General features: G+C 37.1%; 1 protein-coding gene across 13 annotated transcripts in view; it reads left to right on the top strand.

Moving 5' to 3' along the window:
* RAPGEF6 (Rap guanine nucleotide exchange factor 6) overlaps positions 1 to 13,879 on the top strand; it is a 180,465-nt gene that overhangs the window by 139,881 nt on the left and 26,705 nt on the right. For 12 of the 13 annotated variants that reach the window (XM_033096371.1, XM_033096364.1, XM_033096365.1 and 9 more), the window contains 4 exons: positions 501 to 741; positions 2,518 to 2,901; positions 10,436 to 10,647; positions 12,948 to 13,071. In XM_033096371.1, coding sequence (XP_032952262.1) covers positions 501 to 741; positions 2,518 to 2,901; positions 10,436 to 10,647; positions 12,948 to 13,071 — 961 coding nt within the window. Of the gene's footprint in view, positions 1 to 500; positions 746 to 2,517; positions 2,902 to 10,435; positions 10,648 to 12,947; positions 13,072 to 13,879 lie in introns of those variants that run through there. The other variant, XM_033096375.1, reaches the window with a different exon arrangement.

Raw genomic sequence — 13,879 nt, 5'->3', positions numbered from 1 at the left:
CTGAATCCCTCTTGTGTGACTGTATGACAGTTGTCCATCGCATGGGGAAAAATGACTTTACTAGAGTCTGATTTTTTTTAAACCCTGTTAGCCAGATACACAACTTTGTGTTCCTTCTCAGAAGATGGTACAGTATGTTAGCAGCAAGACAATAGAAAGTGAAATGTGTGCCTATCATTAATTAAGGGTTTGGATAATTAAAAATATTTAAAATGCATCAAAATGTTTAGAAATAAAAAGAATTGTGGCTTCCAGATTGTATGTGTAGTATGACCCTAGTTTTTATCTTTTTCTTTGTGTTTTTCTGTGAGCATAAGTTAGTATTTTGTCATCTGAAAAGTTAGATACACTTATTTATCAATAAAGGCAGCAGTTATTTCTGTCAACCTCCTGAAACAGAAATGTGTATTTCACTGTTTAGAGGGATCATTGTGTTTCACATTGCTTTTTGAAGAGAGTAATTTTCTTGAAAATAACAACACATTTTTATATTTATATAGATATTCCTGATCAAGTTATAAGAGTTTTCAAAGCTGATCAACAAAGTTGCTACATTATCATCAGTAAAGACACTACAGCTAAAGAAGTTGTTTGTCATGCTGTTCATGAATTTGGTTTGACTGGCGCATCCGACACATATTCTCTCTGTGAAGTTTCTGTTACTCCTGAGGGTGTCATAAAACAGAGAAGACTTCCGGACCAATTCTCAAAATTAGCTGATAGAATTCAACTTAATGGAAGGTGAACATGCTTATTAGTGAATGTACTTATTTCTAGATGTGTTTTTTTTCCCCTTTCTTCCGCCGCCCCCCTCCACTCTGTTAGATGTGTTTCTGAAGATTCCTTGTTAAAACAGGTATTTTAAGTAGAAACATCATGTGTTAGGGCCCCTGAGTTTTCTCTAAAATTAAAGTAGGATTTCTCTTTTTTCAGCTTTTCTTATCCCCAATAGGGCTACCCAAAAGTCGGAAAAGGAATGGGAAGACAACTTGGTAAAATATTTTATCCCTCTGGCTAAAATAAGATCTTAGAACCACTGATGTAGTCCAATTCCTGTTTTTTAACAGAGGAGGAAACTAAATGATACGTATCTTTACACGTATCTGAGTGTATATGTATTAATTTATCAATTTGTTTTTAATATGACCAATATGTACTTTGGGCAAAATAATCCATAACTTTCACAACTCTTTCTAAGTAGTTTTCTTTTTATGAATATGCGTGAAATTTTCTTTTAATTGTTAAAAATGTGCTCTGAAAATTATTTGATGCACTAAAATGTTGGTGCGGTAGTACATTTGTTCTCTACTCTGGTGGTTTTCTCATAGAATAATGTAATCTTTTAGTGAGCTTAGATTCACATGTGGAATGAGATCTTAGAAACCTTACAACGACTGTCCGTCGTGGTTGCTGTTAACAGAGAGAGGGTTAACTTTTCTTTGCTGATTGTACGTAGTGGTTAAGAGCATGAGACCCTGGAGCCAGACTGCTCAAGTTCTAATCCTTGCTGTGTCTGTGTGACCTTGGACAAGGTATTTAGTTTCTCTGTGCCTGAATTTCCTCAAAGCTAGAATTGGGATATTAGTAATAAAACATCCTTCATAGAAATGTTAAAAGAATTAGATGAGTTAATAAACATAGCATACTCTATACATATTAGGTATAATTTTATTATCTATAGTATAATGAGTCTCAACACTGTAATTTGTGGTATTCTCAGGCATGTGAGCAGTATAAAGGCAGAAGAAAAAGAGGTATATTTCCTTAACTGTAGAAAGTAGATGGACACAAACTTAGACTTAGATAAGTTATAATTAGAAAAGAATGAAGTAAAAGTTACGTGTGGTATATACTACGTTACCTCTTTTCCCTGGCACCAACTCTATACAAGATACAAGTGCCATAGAATTGTTGATCTGAAAGGAAGAAAGGAAAATGAAGGTCTTTATTATGGTTGCCGATCAAGGCCATTTGCTGGAATGAGGTTTTGTCTTTAACAAGGGAGAAATCATTAGTGGGAGCGTATCCACTCCCTTAGGGGTTTTATTCCTCTTCTCTTGGAAATTTAAAAATAAAGAAGGAAATGAGCACAGCAGCAACTTCTGAATAGAGATGTAAACAGTCTGGGTTCAGGTGTTTATTCATGCTGCCCCTGAACACATACTTACATAGCCTCCCACCCCCGTGTATCAGATGCCCTCAGCCCTCCTCCTCAAGAGTGTACACACTATTGTTCACACAGCTTGAGTGGTTTCATAAAGTGACTGCGTTCACAGCATGATCAGCGTTGCTTTTACTCTTTAACATAATGGATAACAACTGGCACAATAACAGAACAACTTCTTTAAAGTTTTTTCATTAAAAATGTTAATTGTCCATTTCACCAGTAAGTGAACAGTCTGCTAACATTCTTGGCAAAGAGTTCTTAACAGTATAATGATATTTTGACAAAAATAAAGAGGGAAAGTGCTCTTATAAATATGAAATCACTTATACAAACAATTTTTTTCCTCTTAGGTATTATTTAAAAAATAACATGGAAACAGAAACCTTATGTTCAGATGAAGATGCTCAAGAACTGCTTAAGGAAAGCCAGCTCTCCATGCTGCAGCTCAGCACCATTGAGCTGGCCACCCAGCTGTCCATGCGGGACTTTGATCTGTTTCGTAATATCGAGCCTACTGAATACATTGATGACCTTTTTAAGTTAGAGTCCAAAACAGGAAATACTCACTTGAAAGAGTTTGAGGACATTGTAAACCAAGAGACATTCTGGGTTGCCTCAGAGATTTTAACGGAATCAAATCAGCTTAAACGAATGAAGATTGTTAAGCATTTTATTAAAATTGCACTTCATTGTCGAGAATGTAAGAACTTCAATTCCATGTTTGCAATAATCAGGTAAGTTTGTACAAATATTTGTATATGGCTTTGTCATGATATTAGACAGACTGATTTTCTACTAAGGTATTAAATGGCTAAGAGAAGAAAAGTTCAATTAATATTTTTTTATTAAAGTATTGTGAGATTTAATACATTTTCCACTCTGGTGAAACTAGCTTTTTCTCTCTTTGTTTCTTCCACCTTTCTGTTACTTAAACTTTGTTTTTGGTGAATATGAGTGATTGCCTTCCCATTTTCCTCCTTTCTCCCCTTTGATGGATTGTGCCCTCTTTGGATGTATGCCCAGCGGCTGATCTTCGTCATTAGACTTCCGTACTGTGCATCTTGCAGTATGTTCATTCCTCACTGTGATTTGGCACTGAAAAATCACAGCGTGGTGTCAATGCTTTAAAAATTGCTCTTTTGAAACAACAACAGTAATAGTAATGGCAGCCACTTGGTGAGCTCTTCCTGTTTCCTAGGCACTGCATGAGGTGTCACTGGATGTGTTGCCCCTCAAGTGAGATAGGTCATTAGAACCATAAAAGTCCTTCAGAATTCCTAAGCCCAGGAACTGTGGATGGTTACATGAGTTCCTAGTAATCTTCCTCCTTACCCCCACTCATTGTGAGAAGCCCGTCCAGGTAATGTATTTTCTGACCCTCATCCAGGACATTGCTGATCAACAGGTTCCTCTTAAAGCAAGTCTGACTTAAAAGGGGGGAGAAGGGTGTAGTTTGGGCCATTTTAAGGCCATTTGCATATATATATGATACATATTTTATATATCATATATTTATTATATGTATAATACACACACACACACACACACACACACACACACATCAGCATAATTGCACCTTAACCAATTCTACGTACACTCCTCATAGAATTTAATTGTAATTTGTTCCTAGTATTCACATGAAATAAAATTTGACTCTTTATAGGCACTGTTTAAATTATAAATCTGTCATGGTAGTAGGAAACTATGAAGTTAACCAGGGGCTGTAATTGAACTAGATGCTGTAAAAAGAGTATTGAATAGAGATGAACGGAGTGTTTAGAATCATCTGCACCTGCATTTGAATCTTGACTCTCTCATGTAGTAGCAGTGTGTTAATGGGAAACGAAGACCAGTTTTTTCACCTATAGAATGCAGGAATTATACCACCTACCTCTCAGTTTTTAACAGCTAGGTCTAAAAATGGGAACAAAGATGCCGTGATAAACACTTGGAAGGCTAGAAATTTAAACTATTTGTATGGGAAACATGGAGTAAAAATTTGAGAGTTACAGACTCCATTTTGGAGTACTCCATGAAGAAAATGGATTGACACCAAGAGAGAGCTCTGTGGGAAAAGTGTGTAGAAAGAACATTGTAGAGAATTAAAAACCATACCCCAGTAACCATTCTTAGTTTGGGGGTAAAGAAGATAGTCCAGGCAAAGAGATAGGGTTTGATGCCAGAAATAGTAGAACAGCGCAATTATGAAGTGTCATTGAAGCTCAGGAAAGACAGTAGCCCCAAGATGCGTATAAATAAGAAAGGCCTAGGATTTGGTTAAAAGGCTTGGCTTTCATTCATTTTGTTATAAAGAACATTTTATTATACACATTTTCAATACTTCATGTAAAGTTAATTGCTTTGTATTCTTATATTTAACTAAAGAATATCAAAGAGCATAAAGGACATTAAATTTTCAGCAGAGATGACACAGGTCAGTCAGTCAGTTCTGCTTGGTATTAAATAGTGTATTTTATTTAAGTTCTCTCTGTTTTTTCTTTAGCTAAACATCTGTCAATTTTGTCATTTCACAAAACCAGTTTTTAGTTTCATTGCTCTTTTCTGTTGTTTTTCTGCCCCCTGTTTTATTTCTGCTCTGCTCTTTGTTATTTCCTTTCTTCTCCTGACTTGGAGTTAAGTTTCTTCTTTTTCTAGTTCTTTGATGTGTAACGTTAGGTAATTTATGTGAGATATTTCTATTTTGTCATACAGTATTTATCACTATAAACTTCAGTCTTGGAACTGTTTTTACAGCATCCCATAGTTTTTGTTATGTTGTATATCCATATTCCTTTGTTTAGAGATTTTTTTTTAATTTACCTTTTGTTTGCTTTTTCGACATTGGTTGTTCAGGGTGTGTTGTTTAATTTCCATATATTTATAGATTTTCCAGTTTTCCTCTTGTTGTTAAATCCTAGTTTCACAACATTGTAATTGGGGAAGATATTTGGTATGATTCCACACTTGTTAAATTTGCTGAGACTGGTTTTGTAGCTTATCTTATGATCTGACTTAGAGAATGTTCCGTGTATGCTTGAGAAGTGTTTTCTGCTGATAGTATGTCCTATATGTATCCATTTGGTCTAAAGTATGGTTGCAGTCCAATGTTTCCTTGTTGATTTTCTGTCTGGATGATTATTCATTGCTGAAAGTGGGGTATTGAAATCCCCTACTATTTTTGCATTGGCTCTTTCTTCCTTCAGATCTGTTAGTATTTGCTTAATATATTTAGACGCTCCACTGTTGGGTGCATATATATTTACAATTTTTGTGTCTTCATGATGAGTTGACATCTTTATTATTATATGACCTTTTTGTCTCTTGTTTCCATTGTTTGGCTTAAAGTCTGTTGTGTCTGATATAAGCATAGATACTCCAGCTCTCTTTTGGTTTCCTCTTGTGTTGAATATTTTTTCCCATCCCTTCACACATAGGTGTGTCCTTTAACCTGAAATCAGTCTCTGAAGCAACATATAGTTGGGTCTCGTTTTTTAATCTCTCCAGTCATTCTTTGCCTTTTGATTGGAGAACTCATTCCATTTACATTTAGAGTAATTATTGATGTGTAACGATTTACTCCTTCCATGTTATTTATTTGTTTATTTATTTTTCTGGCTGTTTTGTAATTCTTTTGTTCCTTTTTTACTCTTCTTGCTGTGTTCCTTTGTGGATTGGTGATATTTCGTGGTGGTATACTTCATCACGAAAAGACAGGGTTCTTTGGAAAAGACAATAATGCAGGGAAAATAGAAAGCAGCAGGAAAAGAGGAAGACCAAACATGAGATGGGTCGACTCCATAAAAGAAGCCATAGGTTAAGTCTACAGGAGCTGAGCAGGGCTGTTGAGGACAGAATACTGTGGACGTCACTCATTCATAGGGTTTCCAGGGGTTAGAGCTCAACGACATGTAACACACACATGCTCTGATTCCCTTTTCTTTTTCTTTTGTGAGCCTACTATAGGTTTTTGCTTTGTGGTTACCATGAGACTTACATACAACATTTTATAACAGTCTATTTGATGCTGATAACAACTTCAGTCACATACAAAACTCTACCCTTTTACTCCCCCCTTTTATGTTTTTAATATCACAATTTGCCTTTTTATATTGTGTATCCATTAATAAATTACAGGAGCTGTAATTATTTTCGATACTCTTGTCTTTTGACCTTGATACTCAAGTGGTTAACACACCATCATATTACAGTATTGAGATTTTTCTGAATTTATATATCTACCTTTATCAGAGTGTTGTATGTTTTCATGCAGGTCTAGTGCTGATTAATTCCCCCACCTTTTGTTTTTCAGGAAAGTCCACTTTCATTTCTCTAGGATAACTTTGCCAGATAGAGTATTCTTGATTGGCAATTTTTTTCTTTCAGCCCTTTGAATATATCCCACTCTCTCCCGGCCTATGTGATTTCTGCTGAGAAATCTGCTGATAGCTTAGTGAGGGTTCCTTTGTAGGTTACAGTCTTTTTTTCTCTTGGTGCCTTTAGAAATCTCTCTCTCTGTCTCTCTGTCTCTCTCTCTGTCTCTCTCTCTCTCTCTCTCTCTCTCTCTCTCTCTCTCTCTCTCTCTCGTTGATTTTTGAAAGTTTTGTTATACTGTATCTTGGAGAAAGTTGTTTTGGATTGAAATAATAGGGTGCTTTGTAAGCTTCATAAACTTGGAAGTCCAGATTTCTTCTGGTTTGGGAAGTTCTTTGCCATATTTCTTAAAATAGGCTTTCTGCCCCCTTCTCCCTTTCTTCTCCTTATGGAACTCGAGTGATTCAGATACTGGATTTTGTTTTGGTTTTTTGTTTGTTTGTTTGATAGTTTCTTATAGATTGTGTAGGCTTTCTTCACTCTTTTTCATTCGTTTTTCTCTTCAGACTGGGTCATTGCAAAATTCCTGTCCTCTGCCTTACTGATTCTTTCTTCTCTTTGTTGATGCTCTCTATTACATTTTTCATTTCATTGAATTTTTCAGCTCCAGAATATTGGTTTGGTTCTTTTTGTGTATGTGTGATTTCTATATCTTTGTTAAATTTCTCAGTTTGATTATGTATTATTTTCCTGATTTCATTAAATTGTCTTTCTGTGTTTTGTAGCTTATTGAGTTTCCTTAAAACAGTTATTTCGAATTATTTGTCAGGTAAATCATAGATTTCCATGTCTTTGGGTTTGGTTACTGGAAAATTCTTGTGAACTCATGGTGAAGTCATGTTTTCTTGATTTTTCATGTTAATTTGAGTTCTGCATTGCTTCCTTTTTTGTTTTTTGTTTTTGCATTTGAGGTAGCAGTCACTACCTCCAATTTCTGCTGTCTTCAGGATGAAAAAAAAAACACCCTTTCCTCAGCCTTGCTATGGATTCTAAAACAGCTGTTGTATGAGTACACTTCTTCCATGCTTTCTGCTCCTTCTTTTGGCAGAATTGTGAAGCTTGTATGTCTTCTCTAGATCCTACAATGCACCATATCAGTTGTTGATAGCTTCTCTTTTGTTTTTGTGAGGGTGGCCTACAGTTCAAGTTTGTGGTTTCTCCTTTGCCTGTGGACTCTGGCCTGTTTGCTGTGTGTGCTCCCTCTCTACCAGAGCTTGCTGTCAGGGAGCGAGCAGCAGAGGTGCGGGGAGGTATGGGTTTGGTCCACAGTGCACTGCAGGTGCCCATGGGTCAGTTGGGGGAGTCGATGGATGAGGCTTTCCCCTTGTCTTCTGAGCAGGCTTTCTGTTGGAGTCTAGAGGCATTCAGGAGGGACTGCATCCCTCTAATGCCCTCCAGGAATCTTATATCTCACTCTCCTGATTTGCTGCCTCCCCCAAGTCAGGGAGCTTTCACTTTAATGCTCTGGATGCTGCAAGAGAGAAATGAGTGTCTTTGGCAGCACTCCACACAGCTAGGAAAACCAAGCACTCACTGCCCCTTCCCCTCGTGGGAGAAATCACAGGCCATCAAGTTTAGCCCTAAGCTGTGCCACCTTGCAGGGGGGTGATGCCAGCAAAGTCAAGCTATTCCTTTTACTCACTCCAGTGCATCCAAACTCTTGTTTTGCTTTGTTTTGTTTTACTTCAATGGAATGCTTTAACTTCTCTGCAAACCTGGACTTCCACAGAGGCTCTCTTGTCTGTAAGTGACTGACCAAACCAGTGTTCTGAGGCGTTCCCAGCAAAGCTGAGGAGCTGGAACCACGTCACAGTCTCCTGTAGATTCCATGATCAGTACCAAAGTCTGTCTGCCTATTACCTGGTGCACCCGTGGGCGAGGCTCCTCCCAGCTCCCTTGGAGTATGGGGCTGCCCCACAGCACCCACAGAGGCACTTCTGTTCGTAGATAAATGCCAACAGGAGACGTCGTGTATGCTGACATGATGCTGACATCACTCTCTCCAGTCATCTCTTGGTTGAAGTTTGTCTTTTAGTCATTTCTTGAAGAAGGGCTTGTGGGAATTACATTTCCTGACTATATTCATAGTGTCTTTCTGTTCCCTTTGAACTTCAGTGACAGTTTGTCTGGCTTTAAAATTCTTGTCTCACGTTTTATTTCTTGGAAACTTCATAAACATTAGCTCCACAACATTTTATGTAATGGTTCAAGTTTCTGAGATTGCTCCCAGATTCTTTCCTTATCTCTGAAGTCATTTATCTTTTACATGGGTGTTTCTCCATCTTTTTTAGTTTTGTATCAGATTCTCTGGAAATATGGTACCTATTCAGTCTGTAGATTCAGTTCTTTTGTTTCTGGAAAGTTTACTCAAATTTTACCTTTGAATATTTTTTGAGTTCCATTATTTTTGTTTCCTTCAAGGATACCAGTTACACAAATTTTAGATCTCTTTTGTCTTCCATAGCATTTTCTTTCTCATTATTTTCAACTCTGTCCATTTCCATTGAATTGCTTTTATTAATCCTTTCCTCCGTGTCATTTGCACAACATTTTAGCAGTGTCCTTTTTTGTTTATGTAAGTTCCACTGTGGCCTTCACTTCTCCGTTGGTTTTATTTTATCTTCCATTGTTTTCCCTGAACCTTTATAATTTTTTAAATCCACTTCTCATATTTTCCCTAAGCTTTTATCTCACTACATTAAGCTCGTTATTTACTTTACTAATTCATTTGAAATCATGGGTAGTTCGTTGAGTAGTCCTAGTTTTTATTTAATTCTTGGCAACATTTTTCTGCTTTAGTTCCTTAATTAATTGTTTTTTCTTATAGCAGCTTGTTATATAGATCCTGTGTTCATTTTTTGTTTTAAATGAAACGAGTTTTTCTGTACCAACTATCTGCAGGAGGTCCACATGGAGAGGACCCAGGGCAGTGTTCAGGCTAGCAGGAGTTGAGCTTTGTGGAAACTGTTTTACCCTGTACTTCTTTCCAGAAAATGGAGATGGCAGGTTTAGGCTGCTTACAACCCAGAGTTTCTCCCTTCTCTCCTGTCTCACTGTTAAATGGCTCCTCACCAAGATGTTCTATCACTGTGTGTACTGTTTTCGTCTTCCTTTCCCTGCCACTCCCTGCTAAAGAACAGAGTCCAGCCGCACCTAATTCTATCAGCCTATAGACTCTGTTGTATTGTTCCAAACAGGGGATTGCTGTTCTGCCTTCAGGGTGAGTTACCTGCTTTGGAGAACTATAGATGGTAGTACAGAGGTAAAGGGGTGTGGAGGATTTGCAGCCTAATTGGCACGAATTATTTTTCAATTAGGACTTGAGCATGTTTAAAATCCTATAAAAAAGTGGAGATGTTGAATACATGGAGGCCCAGAGGACATGATTAGAACCTAAGGATACAGAAGTATCATAATCAGAGATGTGATTGGACAGCATCTCAGAGAAGGGAGGCTGCCTCAGCCCCAGAACCTGCCTCGATTATTATGTAACATTTATGTTCAGCATTACTTAAGCCACTCACAAACAAATAATGTCTCCATCAAGTTATTTCTAAGTAAAACAAACGAAAAACATTGTGATACCCGAAGTTTGGGGTTTTTTTTAGTTAAATGTATTTTATGGAATTATTATTTGTCATTTACATTCAAAATAAAGGCTGTAGGTATACAACTATATGCCCAGTAATGTAGTTCCTCTGAAAGAAAGTTTCCTTTTTTTTAAGATCAAGGAGTGCTTTTTATTTATTATTCCTTGGTTCTCCTCTATTTGAACACATTGCAATATGTCCCTGCTTCTTTTAGCTTTATTAGAGAAACCTGGTGTATGCACGTTACTAATCCGAGTCCTCTCTTTCACGGGTCCCTTTTTAATGTTTTTCTTCTTATCTTTGGCAGTGGCTTGAACCTGGCATCTGTAGCCCGACTCAGAGGTACTTGGGAAAAGTTACCAAGCAAGTATGAGAAACACCTGCAAGATCTACAAGACCTTTTTGATCCATCTAGAAACATGGCAAAGTATAGAAATATTCTTAGTAGTCAAAGCATGCAGCCTCCAATTATCCCCCTCTTCCCCGTTGTCAAGAAAGATATGACATTTCTACATGAAGGTATTTAAAAGTTATTTGAAAATTAGCACGTTTAGCTTTAGCTAATTCTACAGAATTGTGATTCATTATATTTAATACATCTTTTCACCCTAATGATTATATATCACTAAAATGATTATATATTATTAAAGCTTTACCCAGTTAAGTGCAGGAAATGTGAAAATAGATTAAGGTAATTTTGGATTGGTTGCACCCCTAGCTGCCTGGCAGAAGCAAGTTTTAATTCTCTCTAGTTGAATGGAGCATCATCTGAAACCTCAAATTATTTCTGTAATTTTTTATACACCACATCCATTTGGTCAGAAATAACCAGGGTCATCAGGAGAAAAGATAACATGATTAAAACGCAAAGGAAAAAAAAGATGACAGAGACCCACAAAGGATCCTGATTGTGGAGTTACAGAGACTGAGAGCCACATGGGCCTGGGAACAAGCAAATTTGTGTTAAAAGACTTTAAAATAACTATTTTGAATATGTGCAAAGACATAAGAAAAACAACACTGAGAACTTTGACAGAGAACATGAAGATAAAAAAAAATAAATGTAAATTGTGAAACTGAAAAAACCCAATAACTGGATTAAGAACTCACTGATAAATTTAACATAAATTAGACATAGTAAATTAGACATAGTTGAGAGAATTGATAAATTGAACAATAGGTTGAAAATATCCAGAATGGTGAGACAAAAAGATGAGAAATACAGAAAAGAGTACGAGACAGTAGCGAACTTTTATCCCAGTCTACATTCCGTTCATTCTTAGTCCCAGGATATAGCCCTTCAGGATCCCAACCCAAAGTGTTGGAGGTTCACCTGAACTTAAGTTGTTTCCTCTAACCTCGGAAGTCAGGGTGGTGCTGCTCAGTTTTTCAGCTCAGCATCCCCCTTTTCTGAAATCAGCAGATGTCCCGAGTCAGGCACTGGGAAATGCTAAACCTGCCCCAGATCTTCATTCTTCTTTCAGAGCTTCACTGCCTTGATACATTTTTGATGCCCCAAAACATTTATTTTTTTCTACTTTTGTCCAAATTTTCTAGTATTTCTCAGCAGAAGGGTTTTCCAGATTACCTAGTCTTAAACTGTTCCCTCCTCCACCCCCCCATTATCACTCCTTTTTCATATGGAGATACTATGATGCTCTGACATGCTCCCGCAAAATATGTTCATGTGACTTGAAAGTGTTTTTCGTGATTATTTTGTTTCCGGCTCGTGCTGGGACCCTGAACAATTCATATGTCCGGTGTATAGGTTCTGTGTACTCTGAGAAGGGGCCACTGTGTGTGCCAGGCCCATGTGGCTCTCAGACTTGGCTTCAGGGACTTGGGGTTCCTCAGAGGCACCTCGGGTTGCCACAGGAGCTGAATGGGGTCATGCTGTTAAAGACAGGTGTGGAAAAAAACCACACTGCACTAGACATATGGCCCTTTGAACATAAATTGTTTTGCCTTGTGGTTTGAACTGAGTAAGCAAGTAGGCTAAGTCTGGTCTCTTACCTTCTCCTTAAAGGAAGACCATTTTGAAAGTCGTGTAAATGTTTTCTCAGAGAACTACTTAACAGAAACAAAAATTATGAAACCTTATGAACAAGTGAATTTGTGTTGTTAAATGGTTATAGTCATAATTATAAATTCAAATTCTGGGAGAGGGAAGGTGAGTGGCAGACTGGAAACCATTTACCCCTCTGAGACAGCCACCTCTTAATTCTAATTAATTATTGCCATTTGGGAAAATACACCTACTATTTAATCCCCCAGCTAACCCCTCCTTTTTTCCTTCAAGAGAAGTCAGAAATTCTTGTTTTCCTGGAATATATTCTACTTCCTAAATGTTGACAAGTCATTTAACAATTTTTTTAAGTACAGTAAATCAAAGAAAACATACCGGGTTAATGAAGCCCAAAGGTCATGCTTTGTGACCTCTAGCTAAAACCTAAGTTTTCGAGTCCTGTACCCTGCTGCTCAAAAGAACAGATGCAGGTACCTGCCTGAGAGTGGCTGAGCACCTGGAGAATTGGATTTGAGGAGTGGCACATTTTACAGGTGTGCCTGTAGCATAATGAAATTGGTTTTAGATGCTGTGCTGTTAATCACTTTCCAGTATTCCTAATCATTACTTTCTAGAAATACAACTCCCCCCAATAGCTCATTCCCTGGGAGCAGAGTGGGACCATCAATGGGTTTATTTTAAAAACTAAAGTGGCAGTTTGAGAAAGAAGGGTCTTATTTATAACCCCAAGAATAATGACTTGACTTTGGCTACCTTTATCCAATTTTGAAAATTAAAAACTTTTATTCCGTAGGAAATGACTCCAAAGTAGATGGTTTAGTAAATTTTGAGAAGCTAAGAATGATTGCCAAGGAAATCCGTCAAGTTATTCGAATGACTTCTGCTAACATGGACCCAGCTATGATGTTCCGACAGAGGTATGGCCTCGAAGTGTGTGGAAGTGTTACAGAACGGCATCAGGAGTGATGCAGTTAAATCCTGATTTCCCTTTATTGACCATCTGCCATTTGTCGCCCAAAGGTCATGCTGTACAAAGTGCTTTACACACCCTCAGGGTAATCACTTATCACAGGAACCCTTAAAGATGGGTGATATTGGCCTTCCTTTTACATGAGGAAACTAGAAGCTCAGAGCAATTAGGTGATATGGCCAGGATTATGTAATTGGCTGAGATAAGAGCCCTAGTTCTGCAATGCTTTTGAGTACATAGATAGTTCTGTATTGTTAGTTACTTAAAATATCAGCTAACTTACGTGGAAGAAAATTGCTCATCTTTACTGAAGTTATCAGGAGGACAAATGCTTTCATGTGGTTTCTAACCTAATTTCTATAGTATTAGTGTGTATGTCTTTAATTTTTACTAAATATTTTTAAGTTCTATTTCCTTTAAGTCATACTTCTAAAATATATTCTTTTTCTCAAGTCATAATACTGCTATTTATTTGTAAGTTCTTTAACAAAACAGTGCAAATTTTAACATGTCCCATCTTTAATAAAAAATGCTAAATATTATTTTATTCTATATTAACCTGATCTTCTAAGAATGCTTTTTAAAATTCATTTTTAATTATAATAATAAAGCCTTCCTCAAATTATATGAAACTTACAGAAAGTACATTGCGAAGTTGTTCCCAGTAATCATTATAATTTTCAGGGTAAATAAACATTAGGGCTTTAATTTTTGGTCTGATTTTCTTCTGGGCCTATGTGTATAGCTTCAGTACA

The sequence above is a fragment of the Rhinolophus ferrumequinum genome, chromosome 24 (assembly GCF_004115265.2).
Source record: "Rhinolophus ferrumequinum isolate MPI-CBG mRhiFer1 chromosome 24, mRhiFer1_v1.p, whole genome shotgun sequence".
NCBI classification, from domain to species: domain Eukaryota; kingdom Metazoa; phylum Chordata; class Mammalia; order Chiroptera; family Rhinolophidae; genus Rhinolophus; species Rhinolophus ferrumequinum.
Note: the sequence above shows the minus strand (reverse complement) of the source record. Positions and strands in the feature narration are given on the sequence as shown.